This window comes from Caretta caretta, chromosome 18, assembly GCF_965140235.1.
Source record: "Caretta caretta isolate rCarCar2 chromosome 18, rCarCar1.hap1, whole genome shotgun sequence".
NCBI lineage: Eukaryota > Metazoa > Chordata > Testudines > Cheloniidae > Caretta > Caretta caretta.
This window is the reverse complement of record NC_134223.1, coordinates 14,054,745-14,078,116: the sequence shown is the minus strand read 5'-3', so window position 1 is coordinate 14,078,116 and position 23,372 is coordinate 14,054,745. Positions and strand designations below refer to the sequence as shown.

Below are 23,372 nucleotides of genomic sequence, written 5' to 3'. Positions count from 1 at the left end.
TGTGTACACCTTGGAAGAATAAAGGACTGAGATGATCCTGTGAGAATTTGAACCTGTAGTCCCAAAGAGTCTAGCCTAGTCCTTCCTACTGAAATCCTGCACCATTGAAGTTAACAGTTTTATTGACTTCAGTGGGTGCAGTACCACGTCCTTCAAGGGTTACACTGTTTATTTCACTGAGAAGAGTCTTAAGTAAAACTACATGACTTTGCATCTTATTACACAATTCTATGACTTGGTTAAAAAAGATCATATACACTGATACAAAAATTCCAAGTGCATATTTTTATACAAACTACCCCAGAATCAATCTACTGTGTTATCTCAAATCAAGTAACTATGACGGTCTCTCTACATTCCACATTTGAAAATAACTTTGAAATGAAAATCTGATGGAAAAATTCACTGTACTTTTAAATATCTGAGTGGGGTCCTACCTCTAACTCACAAAATATATTTTAAAGATTTGCAATTAATACTTTTGGGGAGATATCCCCAAAATGTTTTGGTCTTGTTTTACTGGCTCTGCAGTCACGGTTTTGTTTAAATACAGTTACCAGAGCTGGGCCGACATCAGTAGATGACGCCAGTGCCCACCACTGGAGTAGTCTAAAAGTGAGAGAAAGGGGAACTTAGTTTGTATTTCAGCTGTCTGTTGAAAACGAAGGATGAACTTGACTAATGAACATGTTCCAAATGGTTAAAGAACCGAAGTGGTAAAGGGTTGTTTGGTTTATTTGGTTTTTAAAAAGGATCTCAGGACTACACTAGAGTCTGATCAAAAACAATTTAAAATAGTGTTCTTTTAAGCATTTTAGCTACTGTAAAGATACATCATCACCTCAATTATATGTAAAAAAAGTCAAAAGATCTGAGATGCAAAGCAAAAGTGCGACAAATATTTAAAACAAGATCATTTTAACAAACTGTCCCAGATAATAGACTAGCCAAGGATAATTACCTAATACCTGTAACACAGTCTTTTCCTGGTGACCGCTTTCAAATGCAAAGACCCTGTCCCCTCCCCCTTACCATTTCGATTTCACTCCCACTACTCCCAAGTTTTGTTTCAGGACATCTATCCATTTGCCATTCTCAGCAACTTGCCATTTCAGGCTGACAGGCCCCTGCGTAGATGCTTTAATTTTTAAAAGGATAAAGAACACATATACCATAAACATCACTCCTTCAGGAAAGTTCCACAGTCTTTATATTATCTACATTTTACAGATGAAGAAACTGAGGCACAGAGACAAATGTTTTACCATGGTCATACAGGAAGTCTGTGGCAGAGCCAGAAACGGATCCTAGAGCAGTGGTCTCCCACCATTTTACACCCAACCTTTTGAATTTAAGGGCAACCCAGGATCTACCCTACCCCTTCCCCGAGGCCCCGTCCCCTCTCCAAAGCCCTGCTCACTCCATCCCCCACTCTCTCCGTTGCTTGCTCTCCCCCGTCCTCACTCACTTTCATTGGACTGGGGTAGGGGGTTGGGGGTTCGGGTGGGGTTTTCAGTGTGGGAGGACACTCTGGAGTGAACCTGGGGCAGGGGGTTGGGGTGCAAGAGGGGGTGAGGGTGCAAGTTCTGGGAGGGAGTTTGGGTGCAGGAGGGGACTCCGGACTGGGGCAGGGTGTTGGGGAGCAGGAGGGGTTACAGGGTGCTGGCTCTGGGAGGGAGTCAGCACTGGGGCAGGGGGTTGGGGTGCAGGCTCTGGGAAGGGCAGAGTGTTGGGGTGCAGGAGGCTATACAGAGTGCTGGCTCTGGGACAGGGGTCAGGGCTGGGGCTTGGGGGACAGGCTCTGGGAGGGTCCTCAGGGTTGGGGTATGGCCTCCCACAGGGCAGCATTTACCTCCAGCGACTTCCGGTTGATGGTGCAGTGTGGCTGCCACTAAGGCAGGCTCCCTGTCTATGCTGACTCCACGCTGCTCCCGGAAGGGGCCAATTCGCCCCCCCCCCCACCCCGGGGTGGGGGGAGGCAAGGGGCACATGGCTCTGCACACTGCCCCTCTCTGCAAGCACCACCCCCGCAGCTCCCATTAGCCACAGCTCCCCATTCCTGGCCAATGCTTGCAGGCAGAAGCAATGCGCGGCGAGAGACCCCTGCCCCGCCTCCGCACTGCAGGTCTGCACTGCAGCCCCGCTACACCACCAGAGATTGTGATTGACTGGCAGATCCTCTAGGATCGACCAGTCGATCATGATCGACCAGTTGGTGACCAGAGTCCTAGAGGAATGTCTGGGGCCTCCCCATCTGGCCTCCCTATGCCTGGATTACTTAAAGTGTCCAGGAAAGAACATGCCACATCAAGGACATGGCTTGCTTTAGTTTCTGCTCATGTCATTTTAACCCGCCTTGCCAAGAAGATCCTCAAGTTAGCTAACATCCAAAGAGAACTTTGAATACATACAGTTCTATATACATGCTAAGTAATAATATTAAGTTCAGCTAGTGATCCAGGTATTTAAAACGCACCCATTACCATTGTTTGTAAAGTGATCTGAGGTCCTCTGATAGGAGGTGCTATAAAAGAGGAAACAATTTATGTTGTTCTACCAAACATGTAACGCTTTCGTAGACGCTATCACAATTATTGTTCCTGTATGGCTTTCCTCCTCTTCCAGAGACACAATGGCCCTGGTACATCAATGTAATTATACACATTCATCTGTAACACCTGGAGGGAAGGAGGAGATGTACGAATACAAAATGCAACACAGCACAGATAGGGAAAAAAGGGGATGACTAGCCTAGGGCTAACACGGGAGATAAGCACAACTCATTGGTTTTGAGTTGCTGCATCCTGAAAGAAAAAGGGTATGGGGTTCAGAGAGCTCTCCCTCTTTCTCTACTTCATTTCTATGGATGACAACAGGGCATGACTGCAGGAAAGACACACGGGCACATTCTGCTTGGACCAAGACCCATGTCAAGAAAAAGCACTTCCCTGATGGTGGCAGGGAGGGTGGGCATGAGAGACAGAAAGTCTTTCTTCTATGACAACCTTGGGTTAGAGACCCCAAGATGGTTCTCTTCTGTGTTTAGCCAGTCTGGAGAAAACCCCACTGAGTCTGAGGAGGAAAGGGGGAGCAGCTGAAACTAAGCAACAGGGGAGAAAGCTGGAGTGCCAGAAGCTTTTAACTGGATAGGAGACAGCCTACATCATACAGGGAGAGGAGGACACTCAGCTATTCAGAGGCAGCTTGGTGTAAGTGTGCTTTTATCATCATTTTAGAGTTGCAAGTAATATTGGGATCACTGAATAGATGTGATCAACGGTTAAGAGATCACAAGACGTACTATTGTAAACTGTCCCCTTTGCAAGCAGGACACTATTTTTATGACCCTATCTTTGTAAGATGCTAAACCCCCTCAATTCCCACGGACATCAAGGAGAGGGGAGGGCACTCAGCACCTTGCAGGATTGTTTTTGTGCACATATCTATGGCAGGGAAATCACCCTGCCCTAATTCAAAAAGAGCTACTGAGTCTCTCTGTGCTGATCCAACTGGGAACGATTTTCCCTGTGCATTTTCTATGTCATAATTAAATTGCCACCTCAATATTTCTTTTTACAAATGCTTTGTGATTTATCATATGCTGGAGGATATGTTTTATTTAAAACACCTGCCACGCCACATACATTGTGTGTGTAGCAAAGCATAGTGACAAAATATGAGCACTCATTTTAAGGCTCTGATGTGAAGCACAAAAGTAAATTTAGAAGCTAAGTAATAATTTCATCTTTCATATCTTCCACTGCACTATGCATTGTAATACACATAGGGCCAGACACTATTCCAAGCCCCTAACACTAAGCAGACTCAGAGTGAGTTAAGGATGAAGACCAAGACAAAAGGAGTTTCTTTACTTTTGTCTCGTAACTCAGACTTTTTGTGCTATTTTAAACCTAGTTGGTGTTGATTTTCCTTTTAAGAAGGATTTTCTGGAAAAGGGCATCAGTTATTAAAAAACATCTCAGAATTCTATTTGGAAGTAATATCTTGGCATTCATTTGAATTCTATATATTTACAAACAGAACTATTTCAAATCCTCTCTTATGAGCGATTCTATTGGCACTATCAGATTCAGGATGGTTCTTTCAGACCAGGGTTACTGTATCAACGTAACTATTCTGATGCCAATACCAGCTTGCATGGGTCATGCCAGCTGCGAGAGAAGATACTCTGAGTCCTTTCTATTTCACTGCAAATTTGCGCGGTTATTGTGAACAAAACTGCATTAGCCAGAATTTGGCTTCACAGTTCCTTCGAAAATCCCAGCCATAGCTCTTGACAACTTTATACCTGTTGAACTACTGGATAAAGATAAATGATGATGATGTACGGTACTCATTAGCAAAACACCTGCACCTCTGAAGTACCCTGCTAGCACATGCATCCATGTCATGTGAAATTCCATAGTTTGGGTGCCTAACTCCATTAGGCTCCTTTGAAAATCCCATCCTATATAGCTGAATAACTTCATGCACACTGCACTGCTGTTAAAATAAGCAATTTCCTGGATAGGTTTCTCTTTCCCTACACACACACACACCCCCCTACCCCCACTTCACTTGGTTTCTATGCGATGGATGCCCATACAATTCCCTAGGGAACATTGCAAAGCCTTCACCAGCGACAAAGCCTTTCCAGCATAACAAGGAGGACATACACAACACTAACATCCCCTTCTACCTGACTCCGTCTTCATCCCCAATCCCCAAACGCTAAAACACAACTCTATCCCAAGCAGAATTTTTATACCCCAGAAACTCCATTAAGTCCAATAGAAACTTTGATACTGCTCATCTATTTTACTTGACAGGTTCTCAAATACTACAATAATGGGTGGCACTATAAAACCCTAAGATAGATAACAAGGGTACAGTACCTTCATGAAAATTAAACAGTGTTTGCAACTTGCATGGCATGGAATCCAAATGGTTGTGCATGTGTTAAACTGGGGATTTCAAATGTATTTTTAAATGGATAAAAGACCGCATCTCACATATTTATATATTCCACTGCTCATCTCTGTTTCGTGCATGCATCTTGATCATGTAAGACATGGGGGGAACTAATCAAATGTATTCAAGGCCACCCACATATTCTGAAGCCACACTTACTTAATGCTGCAGGGAAAATAACTACATTTAAATGAAGAAATACCTGCAATTAATACACATTTGCCACAGTCATGCTCAGTAAGAAAAAGTACCACTTAGCAATGTTTTTACAGCAACTTGACTTAAACTAGGTTAAAAAGGAAACCTTGTAGAACTTCTAAAACTATCTTCCTCTCAATCCTACTCACTTTTCTTCAAAACCTCTACAGGCTGCTCTTTGCCTTTCATATCAAATTCAAACTCTTGCCCTCCACATAGAAGGGTGTACAACTCCACTCCTACCTAACTCTCTGCGTTTCCTCTTACACACCTGATATTTGTGCTACAACCAAACCTTCCTTCTCATTCAAATCTCTTTTTAAAAACCCTTTAATGTTAATCAGGTCCAGGTACTCCCTCCACCAATATATCAGTACATTTGTGGCAATGAGGTGCACAGAAGTGAACATACTATTCTAGATGCAGTTCTACCAGAAAGATGAGAGTATCTATAACTTCCTTGCCTGCAACACACCATACCACTTCAACGTATTCTTTCAGAGTTTCTCAAAAGTAGTCAGATTGTACCAGTCTGACGTGACTTACTCTAGCTACCCTAAACTGAAATGGAAAACTGCACTTCAATCAGGAAAACATAACAGCATATTGAAAAAGTTCACAAAGCAAATTCAGTTGGGATTTTTTGCAGACTATTTGAATCCCAGTTTATCTGGTAAACATTCCTTACTGGCCTATAAAATGTTGCATTTTCTATCGAGCTGTAGCTCAAGATACTGCAACATCATTTTCCAAAATCAGAAGCAAATGTGAAGTGTAAAAGGAGAGGGGAACAAAAAGATGAACACATCTCTGTTCATACTGTATAAAATGACAGCCATAGAAAAATATCAGATTATCTATAATCAGATGGAATGGAAGTCACATCTCTAAATATCTAGACGAAGATACAAGGATGCAAGAGAAACTTATAGACTCAGAAATGGGGAAGTGGAAGGGATCTAGAGAAGTCATTACGTCCAGACCCCTGCACTGAGGAAGGACCAAGTAAACCTAGACCATCCCTGACAGAGGTTTAACCTGTTTTTAAAAACCTTCCATGATGGAGATTCCACCACCTCTATGGGACCCTGTTCTAGAGATTAACTACCCTTAGAGTCAGAACGTTTTCATAAATATCTAACCTAACTGTCCCTTGCTGTAGATTAAGCTGATTAATTCTTGTCCTACCTTCAGTGGACATGGAGAACAAGCAATTGATCATTCATTCTCTTTATAACAGCTCTTAACATATCTGAAGATTTATCAGGTCCCCCCTCAGTCTTCTTTTCTCAGGACTAAACATGCCCAGGTTGTTTGTTTGTTTAAACCTTTCTGCATTGGTCCATTTTCTAAAACTTATCATTTTTGTTGCTCTCCTCTGGACTATCTCCAAAGTGTCCAAGTCTTTCCTAAACCATGGTGCCCAGCAATGGATACAGTACTCCAGTGGAGGCCTCCTCGGTGCCAAAATAGAGTGGGACAACTACCTCCTAGGTCTTGCATACAAGACTCCTGTTAATACATCCCAAAAATGATATTAGCCTTCTAGTAACAGCATCACACTGACTCATGTTTAATTTGTGATCCGCTATAACCCTCAGATCCTTTTCAGCAATACTTCCATCTAGCCAGTTATTCCCCATGTTGTAGTTAGAACATAAGAACGGTCATACTGGGTCAGACCAAAGGTCCATCTAGCCCAGTATCCTGTCTTCCAGCAGTGGCCAATGCCAGGTGCCCCAGAAGGAATGAATGGGACAGGTAATCACCAAGTGATCCATCCCGTCGCCCATTCCCAGCTTCTGCATTTGATTATGCATTTGATTTTTTTCTCCGACGTACTTTGCACTTGTCTTTATTGAATTTCATCTTGGTGATTTCAGGCCAATTCTCCACTTTGTCCCACTCTACTAGGGACTGGTGACACCTCAGCTGCAGTAGTGTGTCCAATTCTGAGCACCACACTACAGAAAAGATGGACAAACTGGAGAGTGTGCAGAGCAGAGCAACTAAAACGATAAAATGTTTAGAAAAGCTGACCTATGAGGAAAGGTTTAAAAGTGGGTGTATTTAGTCTTGAGAAAAGAAAATTAGGGGAATCTGGTAAGAGTCTTCAAATATGTTAAAGGACATTATAAAGAGGACAATGATTGATTGTCTACATGTCCACTGAAGGCAGAAGAAGAATTAATCAGTGTAATCCTCAGCAAGGGAGATTTAGGTTAGATATTAATGAAAATGTTCTAACTCTCAGGGTAGTTAAGCTCTAGAACAGGGTTCCAGTGGAGGCTGTGGAATCCCCACCATGGAAGGTTTTTATGAACAGGTCAGCCAACCTGTCAGGGATGGTTCAGGTGTACTTGGTCCTGCCTCAGCACAGAGGGTTGGACTAGATGACTTCTGAAGGTCCCTCCAACCCCACATTTTTATTATTCTAATACTAGTTTGCTTCCTACAATCACAAAGCAATTGTGAACACACAAAAACTAAGAAGAGCTCCACAACCAAAGAGAAAATATGTTGGGTCTCTAAATACACTAGGCTCCAATCTCGCCCTAAATTTCTGTTTTTAAAATTAATCTGCACTTTGAAGGCTTGATAATCATTCTGTTCCCTGATGCATAACAATGCTGTGCAGAGTATCATTTCAAGACACGTGATTGTTATATCTGATTGCACAGAAATTAATGTGTTAGATTTCTGATTTCCAAGTAATTAGGTTCAAGAGAGACCGGACCTATGTATACTTTTCAGATTCCTGCACTAGCTTTAAATAAGGAGGGGAAAACAAGCTGCAATAAGTGTACACAGTTTACTGGAATTAAAGAGCAGATCCTGTATATTCACTACACAAGTGGTGGCAGCAGAGGGGAAGAAGTACTGTGGAGCACAAAGCAATTAACACAAGCAGAACTTGTACACTAGACAATAGACTGCATCATCAACATGGTGAGATGGTGCAGGATATCAAAGTATATGGGAAAGACAAGTGGGCATGCCTACCCAGAAAGTGCCCTGGACACAGTTCTCTTTCCCAGCTCACGAATTCCTCTTCCCGGTTCTTCAGAAAACCCCCATGCACTGCACTACACTCCATCCCATCCCACCCCTCTGCTGCCAAATCCCTCTCCCGTGCGCACCTCAGCCACAGTTCTGAATATCAAAATGACAGTCGTGTTCATTACAGACACAAGGTGGGCGAAGCAGTATTTTTTATTGGACCAATTACTGTTGGTGAGACAAGTTTTCGAGCTTACACAGAGCTCTTCTACAGGGCAGACCTGAAGAAGAGCTCTGTGTAACCTCAAAAGCATCTCTCTCCCACCAACAGATGCTGGTCCAATAAAAGATAATTACCTCACCCACCTTGTCTAATATCCTGTGACCAACATGACATCAACACTGCAGTCACCTGCATTAGCACCCACATAAGCCATCTCCTAGAATAGCAGGACAACAAATAAAAAATGAAATTAATCCCATGCAGTGGACCAGCAAAAGGCCTATGGACCCTTAAACTTTATTTAAACCCTCCCAATTGCATCCCAAAAAAGATATTTATATTGCGATAGCATCTGAACACCACCGAGCACTTATATAGCTGTTTTCATCCATGTCTCTAAGTGCTTCAAAAACACGGTTAAGCATCATTATCCACGTTTTAGAGAGGAGAAATGGAGGCACAGAGAAGTAAAGTGAGTTTCCCAAGGTCCCACAGTCATTGGCAGAGCTGGGAATAGAATCTGAGTCTTTCAAGTCCTCATCCAATACCGGATAGGCTCTATCAAAGTGTCTCTAAAGCTTCGTCTACAATAGAAATGTTGAAAAAATCTGACAGTGTTGCTAATATCAATTGGGTGTTCAGCTGAGCTGATGCTAGCAACGTTAGGAACCTTTGTATAGACAGGGTTCTTCAACTGCTGATAGCATTTTTAGGACCAGTTAGATCTGTACCCAGCAGGCTAAGATGAAATGGTAACAAAGACATTAGCAGCCAATATCCTGCCTATCCTAAGACTCCTAATGTCGCTACCACCAGTTCATATGAATTGATGGTAACAGTGGTGGAAAATGTTCAGTTTCCCTATTGTAAACAGGGCTTGTACGCACGCATTCTAATGTATAACAGAATTAGGATTGCATGTATTTAAGCAACACAACACACCCTAAAAACAAGATTGGGTATTTTAACAACTAAGAAGGAGCAGGGGTCTACACACAGTCTTATTTATCTTTTACCAATTTAAATGCACAAGTTCATGTGCCAGAACAAACTCATTTCTAACAAGCAAGAGATGTGCGTACACCCTGTTCCACATTCTATTTCCAGAGCTATATTATTGGCTGGGGTAAGAACTAGCAGCTGAACTAAATGGGAGGGAATGTACTTGTGAGCAACCACTTAAGCTAACAGAAGAAAAGTGGCATGGACAACATCTGGGCCTCACTGCTTGTTTTTAAGGGCTGAAGTGAACTCTGGCTCATAAATTCCAAGAATGGCTGTTTAATGCAAGCTGGTGCAGTTACTGCTTTTGTAAAATGGTACATCAGTTCCAATTTGCTTTGCCTATTAATGCTTCTCAATTGAAATTCAATGGCTTTTGTGAGGGTTTTAAACCTATTTTGTTGCATATAATTTTCAAAAAACGCAAAGGTCTAATTCTATTACCGCACTGGCCTGCATGCTGACTGCACATACAGGTTCAGATGGAGCAGAAAAAGTTAAGCTAAAAGATGGGCAGATATCAGATGTAAACAAAAAGCACGTTTTCAAAACTGAAGTCCCTGGGAAAGAGGCCCATTACAGAGACAGCAAGGTTTATAGGTGGCATTTTATTCAAAACACCTGTTTAATCTAATGTTAACACTTTCCTTCCACTTCCATCCTTATCTAATCTAAAATTCTACAGTTTTATGCATTCCATTATCTGGCACCTTAGCACTTCAGAGTGAATTTAAATTAAGTCTGGCTATTTACAAAGGATCACAGTATTTTATGAAGGTTTTTCGTCTAACAATAAACATTCAAGGAAATGCTGGTGCAATATTTAAAATTCTAATCAACATAAATAAATACAAAATGTTTTTTTAATTGTAAAATAATTTACACAAATTTAATTAACAGAAAAAAACAGATATCACCATGACAATTTAATAATGCAAAGCATGGCCCTGATCCTGCAATTTGTAGAGTCCCAGAGATTTCAGGGGGACTCCATGCAGGTGCAGAGGTTACACTGCATGCAGAATTGGAACTTACAAGTAAATGAAAAATTGGCTTCATTATTCATAACCACTGGAAATCTGAATGTCTGATCTAATTGTACGGCAAGTTTTATTGAGTTTTGATGAACTTAACCGTTACCTGAGTTAACATTAGTTAACTTAACAGGGTTAATAGCTATTAACCAAAACGCAAAATAAAAATGACGTTTTGTAGCCCTCTGATTTCCTTTGCTTGCTAATGGTAAAAGGTAATTCTTTCAGTCCTACTTTATCTCAAACTGGGGTGCTGCTGTGAAGTGTAATGATGTATCATTAAAATGGCAGAGCAGTTCCTTTCTATTAATGAACATACTAAACTATGACAAGTACTTCTAAAAATGATTTTGAGCATAGGTTCTCGTTCTCTCTCTCACACACGCTCACTCTCTTTATCTAGTACATACTTATTTAGCTGAGTGATTGTTAAAGTGCTTGGTCTAACACAAATGTTCCTTTCCTCGGGGACTATGAGTTGAATATATTCCAGACCCACTTACTAACTTGCTTAACAGCTCGATGCAACGTAGAAAACGTCAGTACCAACATCCAACACTAATATTTTATTTTAATAATTATCCTGTTGATGTGCAACACCAACTATTAAAGTATAACAAGGAATGGTTTACTGATATCTGCAGGACAAAATTTGTCCCAGTGCATGAAGGAACAAGGATTCCGAAAACACAAATCGCCACTGGAACTAGCTGTTCATCAATAAGAAGCCCCTAATTTTTCCCCTTACTAAACCCATGCTCAACAGGGTTTTAAAAGAGAAAATAAAGGACAAAATTTGCTTTCCTTTAAATGTTGAGAGTCCTTTGGTAGGCAAGAGCGCTCATCAATTACACCTCTGCCATGAAAGCTTTTTTACACCACATCTTCACGCTTTTAGAGTGCACTTCTGAAGTATCAACCCTGGCAAAATCTTTACTGCTTGCTATACCTAAAATATAAAAATGAGAATGTGTTTCTTGTTATCTTGCTTCTGTTGGTTCTTCAAGAGTAAGCAGAAAACAGTTGAATTCTCAATATGCTGAGCTGTCTCTCAATATCCTTGAAAAGCACAAAAACTAGTCTTCAGTAGTAAATGAGACAAACTCATTAAGACAAATAGACATGATGTATTAACTGTATACATGTATGGGTGTGGAGCATACTATACAGAAGGCATCCAATGACTAAGAACAATATCTATTTCCAGAAGTCAAACGTCACAGCTCAGGTATGTTACTTTTGGATTTACATGAAAATAACCAAGAGACATTCAACACCAATCATTATAAAAAAAACAGTCTTCCAAAACTCTGGATTGGTTAGGTAGTCATATGGTCATGTAGGTAACTAGCACTACTGGATGGTGCAGATGTGCATCATGAACAGAACCTAATCAGATCACAAATACACTGCTTTCTAGTTGAATCCAAACAGAATACTGTGCATCTTTTATCATCTGAATGCAAGTGTCTACACCAGAAAACTGAGTTAAGGTCATGTTGGGTTTTTAATTAGCTAATCTTGATATACCCATAACTTTTATCCTAACATGGACACACTGCAATGCCTTTACCTTGATGGAGAGGTACACCCTGACCTGGGCAATCAAGATAAAGCATTGCAATGCATCCACACTCAGAAAATAAAAGTTGTGATTCGAGCAAAGTCAGTCAACACACTCAGCCTAACTTCAACCCATTTTTCTATTGTAGAAAAGCACTAAAAAGACACTGAGCAAAAAGTGAATATCCTCAGAAAAGCTGGTGTTTAAAAAAAATTCTGGCTGGATCCAACCAGACAAAACACAATTTGAGAACAAGCTATTGTGAGTAATTAGCTGAGATATGTTTGTACAGTCCCTTGAAAAAGTAAAGTTACATGCAGTGGTCTTATTTCATTCACCCTCTCAGTGCCAACAGTTTTCAAACAGCCATGAGAACATCATCAGCTGCTTGCTCTACACAAAAAGAAGGGTTTAAAACTGCACTGATCTACTTAGCCCTGATCTACACTACGAGTTTAGGTCAAATTTAGCAGTGTTAGATCGATTTAACCCTACACCTATCCACAGGATGAAGCCATTTTTGTTGGCTTAAATCTATTTCTGTACTCCTCCCCACTGAGGGGATTAGTGCTGAAATCGACATAGTCAGGTCGAATTTGGGGTAGCGTGGATGCAATTCGACGGTATGGGCCTCCAGGAGCTATCCCAGAGTGCTCCATTGTGACCGCTCTGGACAGCACTTTCAACTCAGATGCACTAGCCAGGTACACAGGAAAAGCACTGGGAACTTTTGAATTTAATTTTCTGTTTGGCCAGCGTGGTGAGCTCATCAGCAGAGGTGACCATGCAGTCCCAGAACTGCAAAAGAGCTCCAGCATGGACCGAACAGGAGGTACTGGATCTGATTGCTATATGGGGAGATGAATCTGTGCTATCAGAACTCCATTCCAAAAGATGAAATGCCAATATATTTGAAAAAATCTCCAAGGGCACGATGGACAGAGGCTATAACAGGGACCCGCAGCAGTGCAGCTTGAAAATTAAGGAGCTCAGGCAAGCCTACTAAAAAACCGAAGAGGCAAACAGCCGCTCCAGGTCAGAGCCCCAGACTTTTAAAGCGGCTTCTGTGATGAGCTGCATACAATTCTAGGGGGTGCCCCTACCACTTACCCACTCCACCCCTGTCCGTGGACACCTGCAAGTGGGAAGTCTCACACAACAGGGATGAGGATTTTGCGGACGAGGAAGATGAGGAGGAGGAGGAGGAGAACGCACAACAGGAAGCGGAGAAACCGTTCTCCCCAACAGCCAAGAACTGTTTATCACCCTGGAGCCAATACCCTCCCAACCATCCTAAGGTGGGCTCCCGGACCATGAAGCCGAAGAAGGCACCTCTGGTGAGTGTACCCTTTGTAAATATAATACATGGTTTAAAAGTAAGCGTGTTTAATGATTAATTTGCCCTGAAGACTTGGGATGCATTTGCAGGCAGTGCAGCTACTGGAAAAGTCTGTTAACGTGTCTGGGGATGGAGCGGAAATCCTCCAGGGACATTATTAAGGGGACATTCAGAGGTGGCCATTCCAGGTGGGCTGTTTGCCTGTGGCTGAAAAGAAATCATCCCCGCTTTTAGCCACGCGGTTGGGGGGGAATAAGCACAGATAAGAAGGCGAAAAAAACGCACTCATGATGAAATGTTCTCTGAGCTCATGCAGTCCTCCTGCACTGAAAGAGCTCAGCAGAATGCATGGAGACAAACAATGACAGAGTCCCGGAAAGTAGAAAATGAACGCGAGGACAGGAGGGATGCGTGAGAGGAGAGGTTGTGGGAGCAAGAGGAGAGGTGGCAGCAGTGCGATGAGAGAAGGCAGGATGCAATGCTGAGGCTACTGGGGGATCAAACTAATATGCTCCGGCGTCTGGTGGAGCTGCAGGAAAGGCAGAAGGAGCACAGACCCCCGCTGCAGCCCCTGTGTAACCACCCGCCCTCCTCCGCAAGTTCCATAGCCTCCACACCCAAGAACTTGGGGGTTGGGGGGGTGAGCTCCGGGAACCCAACCACTCTACACCCAAGCAACAGAAGGCTGGCATTCAATAAGTTTTGAAGTGCAGTGTGGCCTTGTCCTTCCATCCTCCTCTCATCCACCACCCCACCCAGTGCTTCCCTCCTCCTCCACCCCTCCCAGGCTACCTTGGCAGTTATCCCCCTATTTGTGTGATGAATTAATAAAGAATGCATGATTTTGAAACAACTATGACTTTATTGCCTCTGCAAGTGGTGATCGATGCGGGGAGGGCGGTTGGCTTACAGGGAAGTAAAGTGAACCAAGGAGGTTTGTTTTCATCACGGAGAAACTAACACAACTGTCACACCGTAGCCTGGCCAATCATGAAACTGTTTTTCAAAGCTTCTCTGATGCACAGCACACCCTGCTGTGCTCTTCTAATCGCCCTGGTGTTTGGCTGTGTGTAATCAGCAGCCAGGCGATTTGCCTCAACCTCTGACCCCGCCATAAACGTCTCCCCCTTGCTCTCACAGAGACTGTGGAGCACACAGCAAGCAGCAACAACAATGGGAATATTGGTTTTGCTGAGGTCTAACCAAGTCAGTAAACTGCGCCAGCACGCTTTTAAACATCCATATGCACATTCTACCACCATCCTGCACTTGCTCAGCCTATAGTTGAACAGCTCCTTACTCCTGTCCAGGGTGCCTGTGTACGGCTTCATGAGCCATGGCATTAAGGGGTAGGCTGGGTCCCCAAGGATAACTACAGGCATTTCAACATCCCCAACAGTTATTTTCTGGTCTGGGAAGTAAGTTCCTTCTTGCAGCTGTTCAAGCAGACCAGAGTTCCTGAAGATGTGAGCGTCATGTACCTTTCCAGGCCAGCCCACGTTGATGTCGGTGAAACATGCCTTGTGATCCACCAGTGCTTGCAGCATCATTGAAAAGTACCCCTTGCGGTTTATGTACTGGCTGCCAAGGTGGTCCAGTCCCAAGACAGGGATATGCGTTCTGTCTATCTCCCCACCACAGTTAGGGAATCCCATTGTAGCAAATCCATTCACTGTGACCTGCACATTTCCCAGAGTCATTACTCTTGATAGCAGCAGCTCAGTGATTGCGTTGGCTACTTGGATCACAGCAGCCCCAACAGTAGATTTGCCCACTCCAAACTGATTCCCAACTGACCGGTAGCTGTCTGGCATTGCAAGCTTCCAGAGGGCTAACGCCACTCACTTGTGAACTGTGAGGGCTGCTCTAATCTTGGTATTCTTGCACTTCAGGGCAAAAGAAAGCAAGTCACAAAGTCCCATCACCAGTCTGTGCTTGTTTCCCGGGCCCAGAATCAGCGTTCCACAGCATGAGCCTGCCCATTGCCACCACAATGTCCAAACTGCCGGGGCCCGTACTTTGAGATAAGTCTGTGTCCATGTCCTCATCACTCTCGTCACCGCGCTGCCGTCACCTCCTCGCCTGCTTTTGCAGGTTCTGATTCTGCACATACTGCAGCATAACGCGCGAGGTGTTTACAATGCTTATAACTGCCGCGGTGATCTGAGCAGGCTCCATGCTTGCCATGGTATGGCGTCTGCAGAAGAGCAGAGTTGCAGCGGAAGTGGAGGCTGACGACGGATGCCACGAGAATAGATATTTATAGAGAGCGACGAGAGGACCTGTGAGGTGGATTCATGAGAGCAGAGCTGCAGTGGAAGCGGTGGAGGACGACAGTTAGCAGTCCTACTGCACCATCAGCTGAAAGCAATATGGTGTCCACACAGAAAAAAGGCGTGAAACGATTGTGTGCCGTTGCTTTCACAGAGGGAGGGGCGACTGACAACATGTACCCAAAACCACCCGCGACAATGTTTTTTGCCCCATCAGGCATTGGGAGCTTACCCCAGAATTCCAATGGGCGGTGGAGACTGCGGGAACTGTGGGATAGCTATCCACAGTGCAGCGCTCCGTAAGTCGATGCTAGCCACAGTAGTGAGGATGCACTCCGCCAACTTAATGCGCTTAGTGTGGACATATGCAATCGACTGTATAAAATAGATTTCTAAAAATGGACCTATAATATCGACCTAATTTCGTAGTGTAGACATAAGCTTTGAGTCACACAAGAGGAATTTCTCAGGAAAAGCTAGCAATTTGCTATTAAATGCAAAATATGGATATGAATAGAAATAGTTCATTACCTACACTGGCCCCCAAAAATAATTATTTTAATTGACAAGAAAAAGCGATAAGAGGTGAAAATTAAGAGAAATGTTTGATGTTTAAGTCAACATCACTTCAATTTCATCCACCAAGGTGTGCCCTGACAACACATTCCTTGCTCTATCATTGTGCTGAAATGAAACACACACACAAGCTCTCTGTACTTTCACATATAGCATATTAGAAGGTTTCTGTAAACATGATGAGATTTCATGTCTTTTTCCAGTGCTCAATACTGCAGATTGGATACAATGACTATCTTAGGACCTAATGCTGCAAACACTCCCAATGTGTTTAGGAAATGCTAAACCAGTCTGATAACCTATTTCAGATGAGTGGCCAGTGCCAGAGGATTCAGAGAAAGCTACAGGAAACCTCAAAACAGACAATTATGCAATAATTTGCTCACATGGCGAGTTTCTTTCCAGCTGCAGGCACTTAGTTTCAATTTATGCCCTGAAACATGAAGATTTATATTCTTATAAACTTTTAATCTAATATAACAATGGGTGTGTAATTATTATCCACGTAAACATCTAATCCCTATTTAAATCCTGCTTGCCTTCAATAAAATCTTGTGACAATGAGTTCCACAAGTTAATTATATAGTACTAAAAAAGCATATCCTTCATCAGGGCATAGTGGTTATTAGTCACTGCTGTGAGTTACTACTCCTCAAACTAAGGGCTTCTCTTCACTACCAGGGGGATTGGTGCTTCTGTAATCAATGCAGCGGGTATCAACTTAGTGGGCCTAGCGAAGACCCACTAAATCAATGGCAGAGCATCTCCCGTTGACTCAGCACAGTGAAGACACCAGGGTAAGTCGACCTAAGCTATATCAACTCCAGTTACGTTATTCATGTAGCTGGAGCAGCGTAACTTAGGTCGATTTATCCCAGTAGTGAAGACAAGCCCTAAGTGTTTACAGGACTAGGCCCCTAGATTTCTCTCTCTCCAGGGCAGGGAAGGGCACATGCTTACTCAATGTCTGCAGAGCACCGTGTGTGTTTACAGCACTATTTGAATGATGTTAAATAAAATAGTAACTGTGTTTTGGTTGAAATAACTGATGGAGGTATCAACTGAAATCAGTTTTAAGACACCCTGTAGGGGTGATTGGAGACACACAGGGAAAAGGTTCAGGGAACTGAATGTGTAAGAACGTTGAATGCAGCTTCTCCCCGACATACACCTGTTTTGAACAGGATGAATTCTGTTTTGGGCCTCTAATTTGTTCTGGCAAGTAGATCTGAGATAGGGATTGTGCAGAAGAGCTCCATTCAGTCAATTATTTACATCCACAGTGATGACCCCTCCCGTGCACTACTACACTTGCAGGAGACCTTACAATATACAGTTGCAACGCTACTCATAGGAAAACTTGTGGGTGTTGTCGGGAATGTGCATTTTCTCAATGAAAGACTTGCAAGCGCCTGTTAATGCTCACATCTCTCAATTTTAACCAAAGTTCAAAGAATGTGTTTTAAGGTTCACTATCTCCCCCAAAGGGATGTTCTTAAAATGTCACCACATGCTATGGAGCCTTGTAATCCACTGTTTCTTACTTTTACTTAATACATGGACCCTATAAACACCTTCCTCCAACCTTTTCTCCATACTTCTTCTCTACACACAAATATCACAGCTCTCCCCACTCTGCTAGTCTCTCTCCCCGAGCAACACAACCACAACCTTCAGTAGCACTTCCAGTGGGCATCAGAGGCCACTGCTGGTATCAGAATTATTTATTATAAATTGTTTTTTGCCTTTTATATGCATCACCATCTGCACACATACATGATTCACCCTTTCTCTATGTACACCACACTTGAATCACAGGCTTTAATTCTTTTCCTTCCTGTAGCAGCTGGCATATTCTTACAACAAACCAATCTCTGGTAAAAAAAACTTTCCGTTAGCCAGAGTGACTCACTTACCTTGTCTCTGGATTGTAGCCCAATATGTAGAAAAATGAATCCACTCGGGCTTTAAACTCTCTAGCAGCAAATATGTCAGAGAAATGGGAGATATTACACTTCCCTCTGAAAGGAAGAGAACAAATGGTATTAGAATCCTATGCTGGACAACATTCATTTAGATAAGCACCACTCCACTTTGGAAATCAGTCAAGGGATGCATTGTGCTCTGCAGATGCCCAAACTTCATAATAAGGCAAGATCCAACCCTACTATCAGCGACTTTCAGGCAAATTCTCCCATTAACTTCAATGAGAAACATTCATTAATCTTATTCAGTCAGGACCCCTCCAGGGCAGTCACAAATGAAAAGGCTATACCTTTAAACACAAAACCTGCCCCAAACTGCAATGTTTAAAACGTTGAACATCCCTGCTCCAGCCCCTGGTTTTAATCTCTCTTTTTTCTTTTTAATAACTAACTCTTTAAAGTTGATGTACAAAATTTTGCTATTCATTAACTAAGAGGAGTAATTTTTTTTTTTAAATGGATGAGTAAAATGACAGTCTTAATCACCACCCTCATGAGACTGGGGAGTACATCTGGTGTTTCATCTAATAAATTTTCAAGACAACCTCGTAAGTATGCTTTGACAATTTTTCAGATCAAAAACAAATTAATTGGCTAAGTATTTTTAGCAAGATGGCACTGTAAACAATATAAAACAATACAAGTTGCAACAACACAATCACTTGATCATCAGGAATAACACCTCACAAAGGTTTTGTTCCATCTGGCCGCAGAGGCCTCTAGACTGGCCTCAGCACTCATCTTTTGTTCTCATTAAGGATAGCCACAAAGGGAATTAAGCTGTAAAATGTTTCATTCTCCACTGTCTTGCTCTTGGGTTTGTTAAAGTATTTAGTGTACAGAAGCTGCTTTAAACATTCTGTAAAACACTGCACAGCAATTTACAGCAGTGAAGTAAATCAGACAGCTCAGAAGAGGGCATCAGAGGGAAATGGCTGATCAACTAGAGAGACTTACACTTATTACAGGTATTTGTGGGTAGATGTTTGCAGTTGTATTTTACCTGCAAGTGGAAACTACCGAGACTAGCGAACCACAAGACTACCTTTCTTTTCAGCAGTGTAAATGTCTTTAACATTAAAAGAACAGAAACAAACATTTCCTTCCATTTGTGAATCACTGACCATTCATTCCTCTAGATGGACCATCACTAGTAACAATAATACTCTGCATTTAATTTCATTCAAGGATCTCAAAGCTCTTCACAAACATTAACTAAGCCTCATAAAAGCTCTGAGGTTGGCAAGTGCTATTTTATCTACAGGATTCTGGGCTCTTTTGCCACTTTTGGTCTCTGTAGAGACAGTAGCAATGTTTTACACTTGAAAGGCTGCAGTGGAAAACTGATCAGCACACTAATTGGTTTCCTTCTGCAACCCTTTCATGGGCAAAGCTCTTCTGAAAGTTCCATCAACCAAATGTGGCTAAGAATGGCAATTTTTTTCTTCATCAAGCTCTTTACTCACATAGGCTACTGCAAACACAAAAACCACTAGGGGACCAGTCCTGCAATTTTACTCACATGAATATTCTCTGAGAAGTTAACAGGCCTACTCATGTGAGGAGGAGTTACATAATCAGACCCTAGGATTGCCTAATTCTTAGCTTCTGCAGCCAGGGGCAAAACAAACATTTATTTCTTGAAAAAAGAAAAGGAGTACTTGTGGCACCTTAGAGACTAACCAATTTATTTGAGCATGAGCTTTCGTGAGCTACAGCTCACTTCATCAGATGTATACCGTGGAAACTGCAGCAGACTTTATATACACACAGAGAATATGAAACAATACCTCCTCCCACCCCACGGCTGTTCCTCTGAAACCTGTCATTTATTTCTTGGTCAGCTATCGTCAGACTGCAGTGCAATGTTAAAATCCTCTGCAGTTTAAATCAAACATGTAGCCTTCTTGAAGCATTGACAATCCTGCTCACTGCTCATTTTATCTAAATTTCTTGAAAGGAGAGATAAGGAATTAAAAATTGGTGGCATTTGTTTTTATCTTTCACAGAAAATTTTGATCAGATAACTTTAAGGCAGATCAAATTTTTCTAAACTTTCCTTTGAATAACGCCCCAAGACAATTTACCTGGTACAGTAAATAATAAATAAAATCAAGAATATGCACTTATCCAGACACATAAAAGCAATACAATATTTTGATCATGGAATTTTATGCAGGTAATAAATACTTAGTATTGCTACTGAAGTGAAAGACAATTGTGTTTATTATACACTTACATAGTGTTCTGTAAGCACTTTCCAATTAAAGTTTTCTACTGATCAGAGCAGTGGACTGGGAGTTGGGATACTTGGTTATATTTCCTACTCTGTCATCAGCTTTCTGTGTAGTCATGGACAGACATCTGCATGGAGGGCATGGTAATGTTCTAATTTATTAAATTAAATTTAAAATTAATCTTTTTTCTGGACTTGCCAATGCATCTAGTCTTCTCTATTTTGTCATTTAGGTGGTCAGATCTTCAGGGAAGTGACACTCCTTATATTTGTGTCTTGTAGGCAGCTGTGAAAATTACTGGCACATAATAAATGCTACTAGCTAGAGGAGAATGAGTGGAAAGGATGCACTCAGTTCTTTGCTATGCAAACAAATGTGTCTGAGTGTCAACGTTTAGAAATAAGAAAAGGAGTACTTGTGGCACCTTAGAGACTAACAAATTTATTCGAGCATAAGCTTTTGTGAGCTACAGCTCACTTCATCGGATGCATTCAGTGGCTCACGAAAGCTTATGCTCAAATAAATTTGTTAGTCTCTAAGGTGCCACAAGTACTCCTTTTCTTTTTGCGGATATAGACCAACGTGGCTGCTACTCTGAAACTTAACATTTAGAAATGTAACTAGAAGCTCTGCTTCATTTTTCAAAAGGGGTAGTTTTAGAATACAACTGATAAACATTCATACAAGGACTGCCACAAATGGAAGAGGTAAGCCATAATGAAAATAAAACCATAAACCAACAGGAAGTGTAGTCTAAAGAGTCATTTAAAATATTTTCATGGTGAGTATTTTCTGAATCCGACTTATGGTATATCAGTCTTTTGTCTCAAATTAATCTATGAACTTTGTGTGTTTCATGTTGCCTCCAATTTGTTCTGGGTTTTATTTTATTTATTTTTAAATAAAGGGGGAAGAGAATGAGAACACAGAAGAGTCTACAATACTCCCAGGGAAAATTCCATACACATGTTTCAGTTTCTCAATGTCAAAGATGACAATTAAATTTACAAGCCTGGTTTCAACAATCCAGCCAGCCTCACATTTGTTAGCTGTACTCTTCAAGTATATCAATTTAATATGGGAGAGCTACCTTCCTTGAGACATAAAAACCACTTTGGAGTTTCAGGAAGATTACAGCACACCACTGGAATTTTCTTAGTTTATCTAAAATCCTGTAATAAGTCAAATAAAAGATTTTTTTCACCTCCCCTACGGCACAAGTTGCAGCTAATTTGCCTTGAAGTAAAGGGCTTCAGAGAAGTGGCTTTGAACAAAGAAAACGTCTCCAGATGGTTTCACTGAAACACCATCTGAGCATTATTATCAGGGAGATTATTCAGTTCACATTTTGACAATATCCATGCACTCTTCAGCAAGCTGAAAACTCAAAGGATGCCAGTAAAAATAATGCCTTAGTATTTCTATCAGAAAACATTTGTAAGTAATGGTGTCTCCCCCTTTGCATGGTCAAAGGTTAGCCACTTAAGTTAAAAACTAACTGGGCAAAGAGAGCAGCAACCCCTGGGGAAGGGCAGATAACAGAGAACAATACAGGGGTCCGTTACCGCCTCTGTTTATACAGCTAGCTTTTAATGGAGCTCTCAACTGAGCTACAATGATTTCTGCCTCAGAGCAAAAGTCTTTAATGCAATTTATCAGGGCTGCACTAACAGTCACTTTGCAAAGGGAGGTTATTGTTAATGGTGAAATGAAAGAGAGGAAGGGAGGGTACCATTTCTACAATAACTAGCAATAATCTAAATTTGCAATGATGGGAAACAATATCTTCTGAACACCATAGACGAGCTGAGATTAAAATGAGATTTTAGAATCACAGCTTCTTTTCAAATTAGAACAGATAACACAAGTTAATTATTGCATGTGGTGAGAAGGAGCCTGAGCAATATGCTAATGTTCCCCAAACAGAAAAGGACAAAAGACAGCTCTCCTCCTCTATTCTAAGATTTTCCATGCTATTTTTTCTTCCCTGCCAAGCCTGCTGTGGGATGCTGCACCAGGTCCTCTGTCACTTACCTAAGGGCAGCAGCATGATAAGTGTCAACATAATCTGAAATGAAGAGCTCTCTATTCTTGATCACTGGATCTGTAATAACAAGTTCTCGTCCAGAGTCTGTGAAAAGAGAAAAAGACATTAGCTGCAGAGTCCCAAAGCATCGACCTCTGTGGTTTCACAGGCACTTTGTAGGTTGAAGCCTGAGGTTAATACTTTCTTGAATACACACAGTCATTGAGATGTTAAGATTACACCAACATTGAAAACAATTTTAAAATAGGGTTTTCTGTGGCACCCACTAAAATAATATTGAGCAGCTCATAAATATGAACGGATCCGTGCTCCCCATTTGGTATGGAAATACTATTAGCCCAATTTTATACAAGGGCTGCTGACAGGAGCTTTCCCTTTGTACCCCTTAAGAAGTGTGCAGGAAGGGAACAGCTCTTTTGGGCACAGCAGGAGAAAGTGCCTTGTCTAAAGAGCTCTACAGAGAAAGTACTTTCTTCTGTAACCCTCACACCCCCACCCCACCCCCCGCTCTGTCTGTTAGACAGTCTGTTCTATACAGTTTTACATGCCGGAGTTTTCTAAAATTTTATACATCATCATTTTGATCAATATCTGTGCACTGGAAGTCAGTGGTGTCATTTTGGCTGTGAAGAACATTTGTTTTCATGTTTTAAAATAGGTAGTTAAAATCCAAAATGCAAACCTTGACTATGGAGTCATCAATGATGCCTTTAATAATCCCTACTTAAGAACATAAAAATAGTTTTTATACGCACAGATTATGCTACTTAATAGAAGGCACAAAGCTATGAAAAATGTGGGCTTTGGCCTTGTGCCCATATTTCCAGGGTTAAACATTTAAACTGAACCAGTGAGAGTGAATCATTAGACTCATGCAGATTTTACTACAGCACATGCAAAAACGGCCCTCCTAACATCACTAT

The 23,372-nt window shown here is 41.8% G+C and overlaps 1 protein-coding gene across 4 annotated transcripts in view; it reads right to left on the bottom strand.

Annotated features, from left to right (window-relative positions):
* Positions 1–23,372, bottom strand: part of RERE (arginine-glutamic acid dipeptide repeats) — a 401,076-nt gene that overhangs the window by 155,877 nt on the left and 221,827 nt on the right. For all 4 annotated transcript variants that reach the window (XM_075121005.1, XM_075121006.1, XM_075121004.1 and 1 more), the window contains exons 5-6: positions 22,437–22,533; positions 18,097–18,201 (exon numbers count right to left, since the gene is read on the bottom strand). In XM_075121005.1, coding sequence (XP_074977106.1) covers positions 18,097–18,201; positions 22,437–22,533 — 202 coding nt within the window. The remainder of the gene's footprint in view (positions 1–18,096; positions 18,202–22,436; positions 22,534–23,372) is intronic.